The sequence below is a fragment of the Nymphalis io genome, chromosome 5, assembly GCF_905147045.1.
Source record: "Nymphalis io chromosome 5, ilAglIoxx1.1, whole genome shotgun sequence".
NCBI lineage: Eukaryota > Metazoa > Arthropoda > Insecta > Lepidoptera > Nymphalidae > Nymphalis > Nymphalis io.
The window spans coordinates 9,198,008-9,211,790 of record NC_065892.1 but is presented as its reverse complement, the minus strand read 5'-3'; the positions used below and the strand labels follow the sequence as shown (position 1 = coordinate 9,211,790).

The 13,783-nt window shown below is 31.5% G+C and overlaps 2 protein-coding genes across 2 annotated transcripts in view; one reads left to right on the top strand and one right to left on the bottom strand.

Moving 5' to 3' along the window:
- Window positions 1–5,369, bottom strand: part of LOC126768844 (protein FAM107B) — a 30,506-nt gene extending 25,137 nt beyond the window's left edge. The window contains exon 1 of the mRNA XM_050487197.1: window positions 5,291–5,369. Coding sequence (XP_050343154.1) covers window positions 5,291–5,357 — 67 coding nt within the window. The 5' untranslated portion in view covers window positions 5,358–5,369. The remainder of the gene's footprint in view (window positions 1–5,290) is intronic.
- Window positions 5,370–8,159: 2,790 nt separating this feature from the next.
- Window positions 8,160–13,361, top strand: LOC126768820 (dihydrolipoyl dehydrogenase). Its single transcript, XM_050487164.1, has 12 exons — window positions 8,160–8,303; window positions 8,695–8,817; window positions 9,183–9,419; window positions 9,561–9,701; window positions 9,878–10,043; window positions 10,152–10,309; window positions 10,750–10,886; window positions 11,135–11,222; window positions 11,298–11,399; window positions 11,596–11,733; window positions 11,965–12,054; window positions 12,949–13,361. The coding sequence occupies exons 1-12, from the start codon at window positions 8,262–8,264 to the stop codon at window positions 13,012–13,014; spliced, it is 1,488 nt and encodes a 495-aa protein (XP_050343121.1). The 5' UTR covers window positions 8,160–8,261; the 3' UTR covers window positions 13,015–13,361.
- Window positions 13,362–13,783: the final 422 nt, after the last annotated feature.

Below are 13,783 nucleotides of genomic sequence, written 5' to 3'. Positions count from 1 at the left end.
ATATCACAATTCGTCGAATTTCCACCCTATAATTCGCAGAGTATCGATAACAGCTGGGAGCATCCCTCGCCATATTCACGGGCAGGGCTCTCGGGGCGTTGAACCCTTGAGGCAGACGGAGTTTTTCGCCTCTCGCCCTACATGCCGCCCGCCCAGCTTGTAACTATACGCAATTGTGAAAAGTCAGAAATGTATGCCAAAGTAAGATAAGATATCGTTAAGAAAATGTATACAACAAATTCAATAAAAACCAGTTAAAGCAAATACTCAAACGGTTATTATTACTATTGAAAGTTGTTATGTCAATAGCCATTTAGAAGTTATAGAAAGTCTAACAAATCTTTATTTGATGTCAATTATGGATTTTACGGCTCAACTTGAGGAAGTAATACACACAGGATAAATTTTCAAGTGACGTCAGCTGCCAAAAATCCGTGCTTAAGGGCCCTGTTCTAACGGAACACTCTGACAAAGTGATGCTCATGAAAAGAGTCTTAGTATTACACGAAGATACTCTGTTAAGTGTACCACGTTTTTATCAGAATATTGAACAATAAATGTTTAGTGGTACCTAGTGGTATGCGGTATTAATAAAACCTTAAAATGTTATCAAAGAACTAGGATTTTGCTATTTTGTTCAAATCAACTGTTATATAAATAACAAACCGTGAAGTAAATAGCATAAAATGAAACTACAAATTGGCATACAAAAAATTGTAGTTTTCTAATCGATTTGCCTGTTCTGGGAGCTCGTTATCGAATCCTTTGAAATGTGTTAATAACGCTACGTTAAACCGTATTATGTATAAGGAGAGATGCTCAAGATTGTTAGTTAAATAACTATTCATAGAAAACGAAGTCAAAACTTAGTAGGTGCCAAATATTCGCCATTTCTTTAAACATTCTAGGTTTAAGCGGACCCCCTGTTTATTATAGGGGCCTGCTAATTAATTTTTTTGAAACTAAACTTTGAATATAGAAAAAGTTTTATGACATGTTGTTTTCATTCGACGATGAAACGACGATGAACAAGTATCCTATATAGTAATTAATAAGTTTCATTCAGTTTTAGTTTAGTCTTAAAGTGATAGCGATTTTGGATTCGACAGCCGAAAGAGATTAGCGAACTAACTGCGCAAAAGATGTTATATTGTCTCACTCACTCTCTATTTCCTTACATTCATAGTCCGTTGTAGTGATAATTCGACATGACTAGATTGATTAAACACAGGACCGACTTAACGACATACTTGTTGAGCAAAGGAACTTACCACTATTAACTACGTAAATCTACGCTTTTACTGAAAATTTCTTAACAGAAATACCCAATATATATTTTTTGGAGCGACCTGGTCCAAAAAAATAAATTGATCTCAGGACTTTATGCTATTTAGCTGAACAAACTAACACTATATTTTTTTTTATAGAATAGGAAGGCGGATGAGCATATGGGCCACCTGATGGTAAGTGGTCACCAAACGCCCTTAGACATTGGCATTGTAAAAAATATATAGCCAATGCGCCACCAACCTTGGGAACTAATATTTTATGTCCCTTGTGTCTGTAATTACACTGGCTCACTCACCCTTCAAACGGGAACACAACAATAAGAAGTACTGCTGTTTTGCGGTAGAATATCTGTTGAGTGGGTGGTACCCATGGTACCTACCCAGACTAGCTAGCACAAAGCTCTACCACCAGTAAAACATGTATACATATACATACATATATATACTAAACTTATATTTTTTAATACTGTTTCATGTTCTAACGTTATAAAATAAAAAAAAAAAACGAATACGTACACTTTACAGTTGTAGTTAGTAGCATGCTTAATCAAATGGTCTACGCTCACTATGTAATTTTACGTTTAACATTCGATTAACGGGAACACTTTTTTAACATAGCAATTAAAAAAGACATGTCTCATATTTTTTTTTTATAAATAGAATATATACTTACTTTTTAATATAACAATAATCTTACCATTAAGAAAATAGTATCGTATTAGCAAAACAGGACCTACCTGTAATATATATAAGGGCAAATCGCGGCTTTGGCTCAATTGCACTTTCGCTTCCTACTTGTTAATCACATATTATGTTTACAGTATCGTAAAATACAACAATTACCAGTTCAATGTATTACACGGGTCTCGTTAAAGCAATTTAAGTATGATTCATTTAAAACGCGTAATAAACTAATAAATAATATATTAAACGGAACGCTTATCGTGTATTTGTATGAGTAAATAGTTAAGCACTTATAACCGAGTATGCAGAGATTATCGTGCTATTAGAGACGCAAGAGGTTATCTTTAGATTCAACGAGCAATAAACAAAATCCACAGAGACATGCCACAGCGAGAGTAACGTTTTACCGACAAATAAAATACAACAGGTTTGAGCAGTAATGTGATTATCTCGGATAGCGGGTTAGCTTCGCTCTCGTAAGGAATTACAACAAATGCGTAATAGCCGTGTCGTAACCACGATAATTCCAACACTTTCTTAGGATGTTGTTCACGGATATTGCCTCTATGGTGACTTTTTGAGATATGTCGATAAAACAATCGTTGGATGAAGATAATTTTGAGATTTATTATATATTTGAGATTTGAAGAGATTTTTGAGATATATATATATATATATAGTAGTTTTTGAGATATATATATATATATATATGTAGTAGTTAAATTATGTGCAATATGATAAATGTTTCTTTATCACATCATTATTTATCACATTTATTAGTAATTATATATATATATATATATATATATATATATATATATATATATATATAAATATATATATATAAATAAAAATGGATGTGATAAAGAAACATTTATCATAGTACATATAATTTAACTACTACAAAAAAATTATGTTATGTTAGGCAAGTATAAACCTACTTTCACCAGTGACCAAGTATAATATATAAGAACTATTTAGAATAGTAAGTAAAACTTACGTTAAGTCTTAATAGGTAACGTATTAAAACTACGCATATTTAATTTATATATCACAGAATTATGAAATAAATGTTTCGTCAATGTGAATAATATTATCTTTTGTAGAAACTAAATTGCAATAGACAACATACATCATGCGAAATAGAATTGTAGGTTGTGCTCATAACATTGGAAATTTATTTCCTTGTAAGTATGAACGAGTTCACGCGTTTGATCTATTTATATATTTTTGATTTAAACTCAACTTCCAGACGAACACTATTACTATAAGACAGTATTGAACAAAACTATAAAACATATATGGATATATTATATTTGGATATAAGGTTTTTATTTAAGAGCCGAGTTTGATGATATTTTTGCGTTGGGTTCAGTATAGCTCCAACAGTCGTATGTCAATTTCATCGATATTGTAATTTTGAAGTTTTTTTTAAGCGTACAATCAGGCAAATGTGGATGTCGGTTTTTATTTTTATTGCATTTTTTTATAATGAGTCATTCTGAAACAAGAGCTATATTGTAATCGAATGTCAATGCAGATCAAATGATATATATATTTAGTTTCACGGAAACCACCCAGGGCGTCGCTTATCCCATCAGTCCAGTGCGCGTCGTACGCAATGCACCATGGCACGGGGCGCATACATAATGCAATATGTTCAAAGTATTTGACATGCAGTACGCAAAAGACTAACTGTAGTGTCGCATTTGGACTACAGTTAAACAATTCCGTAAATATTACAACATTCTGCACACATGGTAATATATGTATTGAGGTAACATTACATACATATGTTTTGTTTTTAAATAAACTTTGTAAATTTTATGGCAGCCCTATTACGCCCACAAGTCAACGTAAGCTATGTTAATTATTACTTAACTAGCTTCTATAAACATCGATTGTATATTTGATTTTCACAAGGTTGTAAGAAAAATAAAATAGACTATACACGCCTACACTCAAAATAGGATAGGTATCACGGTATAAGTTGCTGCTGAAAACACATACGTTGCATAAAGAAAATCATTCCGTGACATTACATATGATATGTTAAATAATTGCAATTACATCACTAGGACTCAAAATGTGAATGATTGGTACAACGAATTCAGCTAAAGTTGGCGGAACTGGTATAGTATATTATAGAGCTGTTATATCCCAAAGTATATTATTTATTTGATTGAACCGCGGGAGCCTGGAAATACTGTACATGTCTTACTGCTAAGTAAAAGCCTTCAAGGAGGAGGTTTGAAGTTTACTTCATTATGCACAAATTTCATTAAAATCGACTATTAGGTCGAAATTAAAAAAAAAAAAATAGGTAGCCGATAACTAACTAATGGCGTGTACAACAAGCTATCGAACATTCTGCGGTAAATAAAATTATTATATGTTTATGAATGTTTTTATTGTTGTTTAGTAATATTAAAATTCAACAAAATAAAATGCTCTAATTCGATATAATAGAGACACTGTTTGTAGCAAAAAGTAATTACGAAAATAAAGTAAAACGTCCGTTTCTGATAGTAAAGAACCGTAATGACTGTATTACGAATATCAACACAAAATGCTTATTATACTAAATGATAAGACTTGTAATGAATTCTGTGTTTTGTTACTCTGGCGCGAGCGGTAACACATAGGACTAATCGTTTGAACGTACGTGACTTGAGAACAAGACATCATTGTACAGGACACCTAATGAGAACTTGCCGACGAGTTCAACACCGCACCTGCATATTAATAGTTTTGTAAAACAAAAATCTCCAGTTAATACATTAATGAACTAAATTGTAACGCCGTTTTCATTTATAACGTCCAATACGTTAATTAAAATGTTTGCTTTTAACATTATTATAACAATAAAATTTTATCGAGATTGAGTTAACGTTGTTATTAGTTTCTGGTGCAAACTAATTGCATAAAGAGTTACTAGCGATAAAGCTCGATGCCATTGCTCATTAATTGCAAAACAATGAAAGTGAACGTGTACTCATTAGAAGGATGGGTGCAACAAAGTAATATCTGGTGTCTGCGCAGCCGGTGCAGTATGTCAATGCGATCGAATGTCGTACTCACGAGGCGTGAAAGCACCTGATATACGTGCTTTTGTTTAACCTACGCTAATAGCACGTGAACTAAATGACAACTAGGCATAGAGAAACGCGTGTCCATATGAATATGCAACACCATAATAATTATAAACGCGGTAGGACACTTTCGATCGTAAAACGAAACGAAGCGCTACCAAACACGAAGGCGACAGATGATATGCTAAAATGGGTGTAGATATTTGTTTTATTTGGCGGCTATACCGTTTTCATAAATGGCGAGCTTCTCTTGTATGGCAGGTGCAGTTTTACGAGTTCTCGCGTCGCACATCGCGAGTACGGATGCGCGCCGAACTAAACTGAATTGAATGCTCCACACAGAAGCCGGGCAACGTGTCACGGCCACCTAACAGGATTACCTGTTCTACTGCGCAGGTAAACTGAACCATAGATATGGGCCAGAAATGCCTTAACCGGCTTATGATATTGCTCGGATTATGAGCGGACACAAGCTTTATCCCACTCGACCTTTAAAGGAGCTTAGGCTTAAGTTACCGAGAACAAACGGAGACTGAGACTGAAATCGGCATTTCTTAACAACCAATAATAATGAGCATATCTTCTAAATTGGTTCAATTCTTTCCCTTATAACAACACTGGATTAGATAGTCAATCTAAGATTTAATCAACTACAAATTGATTATAATTTTGTTAAATAATTTGTTTTTGTGAGTTACATATATTTTTCACGAATCTTCAATAAGAATTTGATGACGAAAATATTAACGATGGACGAATAAATAAATAAAAGCGGCGAAACGAGTTATTTAAAGCCAATCAACGAACATCCAAACAAGTATTGAAAAGTAAATAATTCATTCAATTGATTCATACATTTGTTATCTAAATTAGTTTCTTGTTACAATAGCGTGTTTACTAAGGATTTATGACAAATGTCTTGTATCACTTTGTTGTGATTGACGTTTCGTGATGTTGGTGCAGACTTATGAATACAATCAAACGACGTTAGGTACGCCCATTTGATGAATAATGTTCAGGAATGTGTCGTCATTAAAAAACTAAGTAAACGAATATACTTTACGTAATATTATTATGAAATGACCTATTTTAATGAAGAGTAACTAACAAATAAAAATAAATATTTTATTACAGTCATTTAATTAATAAAAATTAAAGACGTAATATCTAAAAGTCAATAGTGGATTTACATATTTTCCAAGTATAGGCTATACTTGAGATTGAGATTTTCTCCCTTTATTTAGATTACACACAAAATAGCTTATATAACGTATCATGTACAAACCATGAAAAATTATGTAAAAAAAAAACATTACTTTTCAATATTGACAATGGATACCCAGAAAAGTAATCAAACTAGTGAATTTGTGTTCTGGTTGGTTTTTAAACATATTTTCTTTAAGCTGACGATACATGTTATTGTACGACTGAGATTGCTAGAGAGATCGTCTGACATATACGTATAATTAAAATATTAGTACTTTTCAAACACACATTCCATTTTTTGTCCAGAGAATCGGAATAGCGATTCACGAATAAATGCTGCTACTTGATGTGGCGTTGTCATGATTTGTACACTAGGTATTTTTTAATTATGATTTGCATTTACTATTAAATGTCGGATGATAAAAAAACGCCTATACATAAAAAGCTTCTTCATTTACTATTATATAATATTATTAACGATGTTTGTTTACAAACAACTAATGACAAAATAACACATTAATAAATAAAAATGAACGTTTTCATGTTTCTTTGCGTTCTTAACTTGTTCATCCGATTATGATAAAACTTTGGTGAGGTGTTCTGCGTACACGAGCGAAGGCCTTGGCCCAAAAAAGACAAGATTATTTTCTTTGTATGTTTGTATATCAATATAAACGTTTTATGTAGACGCATATTGTAACCATGCGAAGCCGGGAGTTATTAATTAAAATATTAAAAGATACCTTATAAAAAAAATAGTGTACGACATTATATTGCTTAAAGCCTGTTTTATAACATACTACCAACCATTACGACCACTCTATGTTAATTTTTTATTCACTTTAACCGCCAATTCCTTTTTTGTATCCCCACTGCAAATACCACAGAAAATACTCAACGTCTACTGAATGCCCGTTTTAAGGTTGAACTACTAAAATATTCCAAATAGCTTGCACCTGCCGCTCATTTCAAAGGAATCGTGTAGCTCTGCAGCCCGAATAATACAATACAATCGTGTGCAATTTTTATCAACGTTAATTTTAATTAATATAATTTCATTGATTGTTATAATTTGAGCTAATTAAAATTGATGATTACTTTATAAAATGTAAAAGTATATTAACGCAATGTATAAAATCTACTAATACTAAAAAATATATATTATTTATTTTAAAAGTACCTCAGTACTCGAATTCGTTTATAGACGCGTAACACGAATAAAACAATGCCATTATTATTATCATTTGAAGTATGTATGATGTAAGTGTCATGCATTTATTATCATGATAGCCTAAATGAAAATTATTCATTAATTTTTCTTATATCAGACGATTAATACAAACGTTTTAAAATTAAATTAAACCATATTTGAAAAAAAATATTGCGCAAAATTATGATTTAATAAAATACAAAAAAAACAACAAAAAGCAATTTTAATTTATCAAAGTACTCACCAACTAACACAAAGTCGTTTATTAAAACATACGATAGTATCGTTTACAATCACTTGAATGTTATTAAAAACACGTGGAACAATAGATATAATAAATATTTTATATCGATTTACGTAGCATGCGCGTATATTTTTAACGATAACCAACAGCAAACACTACCGAGATCGAGATGTTTCATACTGCTTCACTTGATTGATAAACAAAACTTCCGTTCTAGCAGCGCGCGCAATTGTGTATTGCCACTTAAAAAAATATATTTAAAATATTGTCTTATCAACTTTATTTAATCATAATATAAAACTTGTCAACAATTTGAATGATTATTAATATTTTCGCTTTTTTAATTTATAATTAAAAAAAAAAACGTATAAATAATGTCTTATCGAAACTAAGTACATAAAAATGCAATATTTATTCTGTGCAAATTTTTGACACTTAATTTTATGACAGTAGTGTCATTTGTACTGATCGCCAGGGTACCGCAATAATACTCTTATCTGGGTTAATTAAATAAGCCCTTTATATTGATTTTAAATATGGGCTATAAATTTTTAAAACTTGCATCATCTTCCATTAGGGTAAGTCTTATTTATGTTATTTACTTGTATAAGAAAATATAATATAATTTGTCAAAAGTTATGCAACCTTATGCCTGGGAGGCTGATCTTATTTTCCTTACTGAGAAGTAATATTAGGTATGTGTTCACAGTATATATAACATTAAGTTAATCGTTACAATTTTATTAAAATTCATATTCACATATAAACTGTCTTGTCTTTGACCTTCAACATGTGACCGTCTGTCAAATCGGCACTATCAATATTCAGAATTTCTCAAAATTCTTACCAGAACATAGATTTGATTTGACCATTGATCCATGTTTCATTCACATTTATGTCAAAAAAAGCATAAAAGGGTCAAGCAAATTGTGTATACATTTTCAAATAAATTATTTCATTATGTTGTAGAATGGTAACATAAGGATCGGAGTCAGACAGTATGCCACTACTCATGATGCTGATATTGTAGTTATTGGCTCGGGCCCTGGCGGATATGTAGCTGCTATCAAAGCTGCTCAGTTAGGTTTAAAGGTATGCTACTTTTACTGTTTATTTGCTTACATCAAATAATATTTATTTAGCTATCCAAATGCAAACTATAATTATTATAATTTTACAATTTTTTAATATGTGTAAAAAAACACTGTAATTGAAATAGTCTTTTTGTCATTAACTTTTACATTTCACTTTTTATTTATGATAACTTTTTTAATAGCAAAGAAACATTTTTCATAAAAAAGGCATTGAAAATAGAGATTTTTTAATAGTGATATATATCTCAATATTTCTAAATGGAAATTAAGTAAAAATTAATATATTCTATGAAACAATTATAAATAAACAGACAACCATTACATGATTGACCAAACTGAACATAATTATTTTAAATATTTTAGACAATATCAGTGGAGAAAGATCCGAGTTTGGGAGGAACATGTCTGAATGTAGGATGTATTCCATCTAAAGCCTTACTGCACAATTCCCATTTGTACCACATGGCCAAACATGATTTCAAACATCGAGGTATTGAAGTTGGGGAAGTTAAGTTTGACTTTAACGCAATGATGACTTACAAAGCGAATGCTGTAAAAGCCTTAACTGGTGGTATTGCGATGCTCTTTAATAAAAACAAGGTAAGTTGTGTGTTTTAATCTTATTAATGTGATAGTTGTGTTTTTCAAAAAGATTTAAAATACAGTATTTTGATTTGATTAGGAAAGAAAAAAAAAATAACATTTGTGATTAATCAAAAACAATTGTTTATTTAATTACAGGTGCAACTTGTTCGTGGTGTTGGTTCAATCGTGGCTCCTAACAAAGTTCAAGTTCAAGGAGAGAAGGGAGTTGAAACCATTAATACAAAGAATATTTTAATTGCGACAGGATCTGAGGTCACACCATTCCCTGGTGTTACGGTAAGAATATGTTTTTTTATTCATTATTTAATGATACCACACCAACATTATTATTAACCGTCACAAACACCTTTATAATTATAGTTCTTTCTTATTTATTTTTGTTTTAAAATCAATTTTTTTTGTCATAGCCTAATTCAGATTGAAGTTTAAAATAGTAAACATTTTTGCCTTAGTTTGATGAGCAGCAGATCATCACGTCGACAGGTGCCCTCTCTCTGCCTAAGGTACCAAAAAAGATGTTGGTGATCGGTGCTGGTGTAATAGGTCTTGAATTGGGCTCAGTTTACCAGAGACTAGGAGCAGATGTCACTGCCATAGAGTTCCTAGAAAGTATAGGAGGTAATTATAAGAAATTGAATACTTGATTGTTTAACTTTATAACAAGTGAAAGCTCAATTTTTTAATTATAGACTCATATGAAATTGCTTGTAAAATGTTTATTTATAGGTATTGGTATTGATGGAGAGGTATCAAAAACCCTACAGAAGATTCTTACTAAGCAAGGCATGAAGTTTAAACTAGGTACAAAAGTGACTGGCGTAAAAAAAGATGGAGGCGCTGTTAAAGTTGACGTTGAGGCTGCCAAGGGTGGTAATAAGGAAACTGTAAGTATGACAGTGCCCTAAATTTAAAGTCTGTTATTAAAGCTATTTTTTGCCCACATTAATATTCTATAGTCATTTCAATTTGAGCACATTCAATCTTAGTAACAAATTAATATTGTTTCTTATCAGTATGTGATAAAATGTTATCTAAACATGACTGCCACAAAATTGAACTGTGTGAGATTTATACAACTCTTGTTTATATAAATAAATCTCAAATATTTTTCAAGGGTTTTAAATTAGTTGACATTGACATAGTTTAATAATTATTTTTATTTTTTTAGGCCATTTTAGAATATTTATTTACAGATATATATTTTTTTGTTAAGATTATGTACCAATTGTTTTTGTAAAATTAAGATAGAATTGAGATTTTTTGCTATGAAAACATATTAGAAATATTGCAATTAAAAAGTATGAGTAAGTAAATAATTTTCTAGATGGACTGCGATGTTGTTCTCATCTCCATCGGTCGTCGCCCGTTCACCGGAGGTCTCGGTCTAGACAAGGTAGGCATTGCCCTAGACGACCGAGGACGCATTCCCGTCAACAACAAGTTCCAGACCACCGTTCCTGGGTAGGTAACTAATATTATGTGCATAATTTAACAAAAACTCCGAATATAAATATTTCTGTTACAAGACAATTATAATAATATGTTGTAGGTTTATTATTGTTTATTAATTAAATGATCTACAGATATTTTATAGTGATTAAATTTAAAAAATCCACTCATAACTCTCATAGAATGTAAAACTTTTCTCTTTGAAGGTGCTTTAAATTATTTTTTTTTTTATTGTTCCTTATCAACGGTCATATTTGTAGAATATACGCTATTGGTGATGTTATCCATGGCCCCATGTTGGCTCACAAGGCAGAAGATGAAGGCATTGTGTGTGTTGAAGGAATCAAAGTAAGACTTTATTATATATATTTTTTATTCTTACTGTTAATGTTCTTTTGCTAATTCATTAATATTAATTTGTAGGGAATGCCAGTACATTTCAACTATGATGCCATTCCATCTGTTATCTACACATCACCAGAAGTCGGCTGGGTTGGAAAATCGGAGGAGGATCTCAAAAAAGAGGTTTGTGTTCAAAAAAATCAATAATTATATATTTTGATACAGCTTTAAGTTTTATGTTAGTTAATCAATGATGAAAAATATTAATTTAAATGAAGTATTAGTAAAAAGTACGATTTTCATTTAAATATATAACGTTAAAATAAGTAAGTGTTTATTGGACTTTGTTAATATTGTATAAGACTATACACAATTTCAGGGCCGTGCATACAAAGTGGGTAAATTCCCATTCTTGGCAAACTCTCGCGCGAAGACTAACGGCGAGCCCGATGGATTCGTCAAGGTGTTAGCGGACAAGGCCACCGATGTCATCCTCGGCACCCACATCATTGGACCCGTGCGTCAATATATTCACTTTTTATTCAATATCATACAAATCACTCCCACACTTCAAATTTATAAATTGACATATATTAATATGTCAATATCTTAACGCTAATTATTTCAAATGACATGCTATTAAAATATAAAATAAACTAATAAATACGAAGACCGCACTGTATAAGTTCGCACGGTTTACAAGCACGGTTCGGCCTAAGTATAGTAGTAACGTAAGGTGTAACTGCAGGGCGGCGGCGAGCTCATCAACGAGGCGGTGTTGGCGCAGGAGTACGGCGCCGCGGCGGAAGACATCGCGCGCGTCTGTCACGCACATCCGGTTCGTACACAACAAACAGTACAGTAACAGCCTGTTAATGTCCCACTGCTGGGCTAAGGTCTCCTCTCCATTTTGAGAAGGTTTGGAGCTTAGCGTACACAAACGCACATGCAATTCAAATTTCTTTATCCAATAATAGAAGTTTATACTTTAGTTTAACAAAACAAAAACTACCATTTGATTGAATGATGCAATTTATTTTAAGGCCAATATTAATAAAATCAATCTTATCTAAAATCTCTTTATTTAAAATTTTATATTTACTATGTTGTAATTAATATATATCAATTGACATAAAAAATTAACAAGATATATTTGAATTTTATCATAGATTGGGGAATAGTTTTTATATGGCTACTTCTATTTCTAAAATACCAATAAGGTGAAAGTCGAGATGGCCCAGTGGCAAGAACGCGTGAATCTTAACCGATGAACGTGGGTTCAAACCCGGGCAAGCACCTCTGAATGTGTTGTGCTTAATTTCTGTTTATAATTCATCTCGTGCTTTTCGGTGAAGGAAAACATCGTGAGGAAACCTGCATGTGTCTAATTTCATCGAAATTCTGCCACATGTGTATTCCACCAACCCGCATTGGAGCAGCGTGGTGGAATAAGCTTCAAACCTTCTCCCCAAAAGGGGAGAGGAGGCCTTATTCCAGCAGTGGGACATTAACAGGCTGTTACTGAATAGGGTAACCTATTTATAAGTACTTCGTGCACCTTTATTGTTTAAAATATTTTTTTACAAATTTTCTAAGTAATACAAGTATTAGGAAATTGATTGATTATTATAGATAGTACATATAATATGTATATATATGTTTAGCTGAAAAGTCGTTGGATGATATTATTTTCGATTAGTTTTATAACTCATTTGATATATTCTGATTACAGACCTGCGCGGAAGCGTTACGAGAAGCTAACCTGGCGGCATACAGCGGAAAGCCGATCAACTTCTAAGCTTAAAATTTATTTATATTTTATTGTACAAATAATTTATGCGTCGATTAAATCCCAGAAACATTCACGTAGCCTATAACTTGTATGAATTCTAAAGATAACATTTTGGTAATTATTAATATTAAATACCAACACTTATCCAGACTTTTAAGACCATTTATAATACAGTGTTCTGCCGTTAGTGTATAATAATTTCATTTCATATTTCTTCTATCTTCTGAAATACTTCATTCCGTATCACCGCAGCTTAAAAACTCTTGCATTTACTCTGAAGTAAATGTTGTGAATATTCGTGTATTTATTTTCTGTTGTAAATAGATTTACAGAATAAATGTCATTGTGTTTTATTTTTATTTTTTTTATTTCAACTTAATTGAAACAAATATTTTGATATTACACATATATTTTCACTACAGACTTACAAAATATTACACTGTGAAAATAGTACATTATTTTATAATCAATATCGAGGTATGAATAAAGTAGTACAAATCAAAAAGATATATTTTGAAATGTCAACCCCTTTAAACTGATAAGCAAACAGTAGTACACTTAAACAATAATTCACTAAACATATTCCCTTAATTATGTTTAACTACAAACCGATCACGTTTCAAGTTTCTAGAGAATTAACGCATAGTTTTAATTCCTATATTATATAATACCTTGCAATTGAGACACTTTAAATTTACCATTTTGATCTATATAAACAACCATAATTATTTTAACAAATAAAGAGTGAGATGACTTATGTTTTTCAAGTATTTCA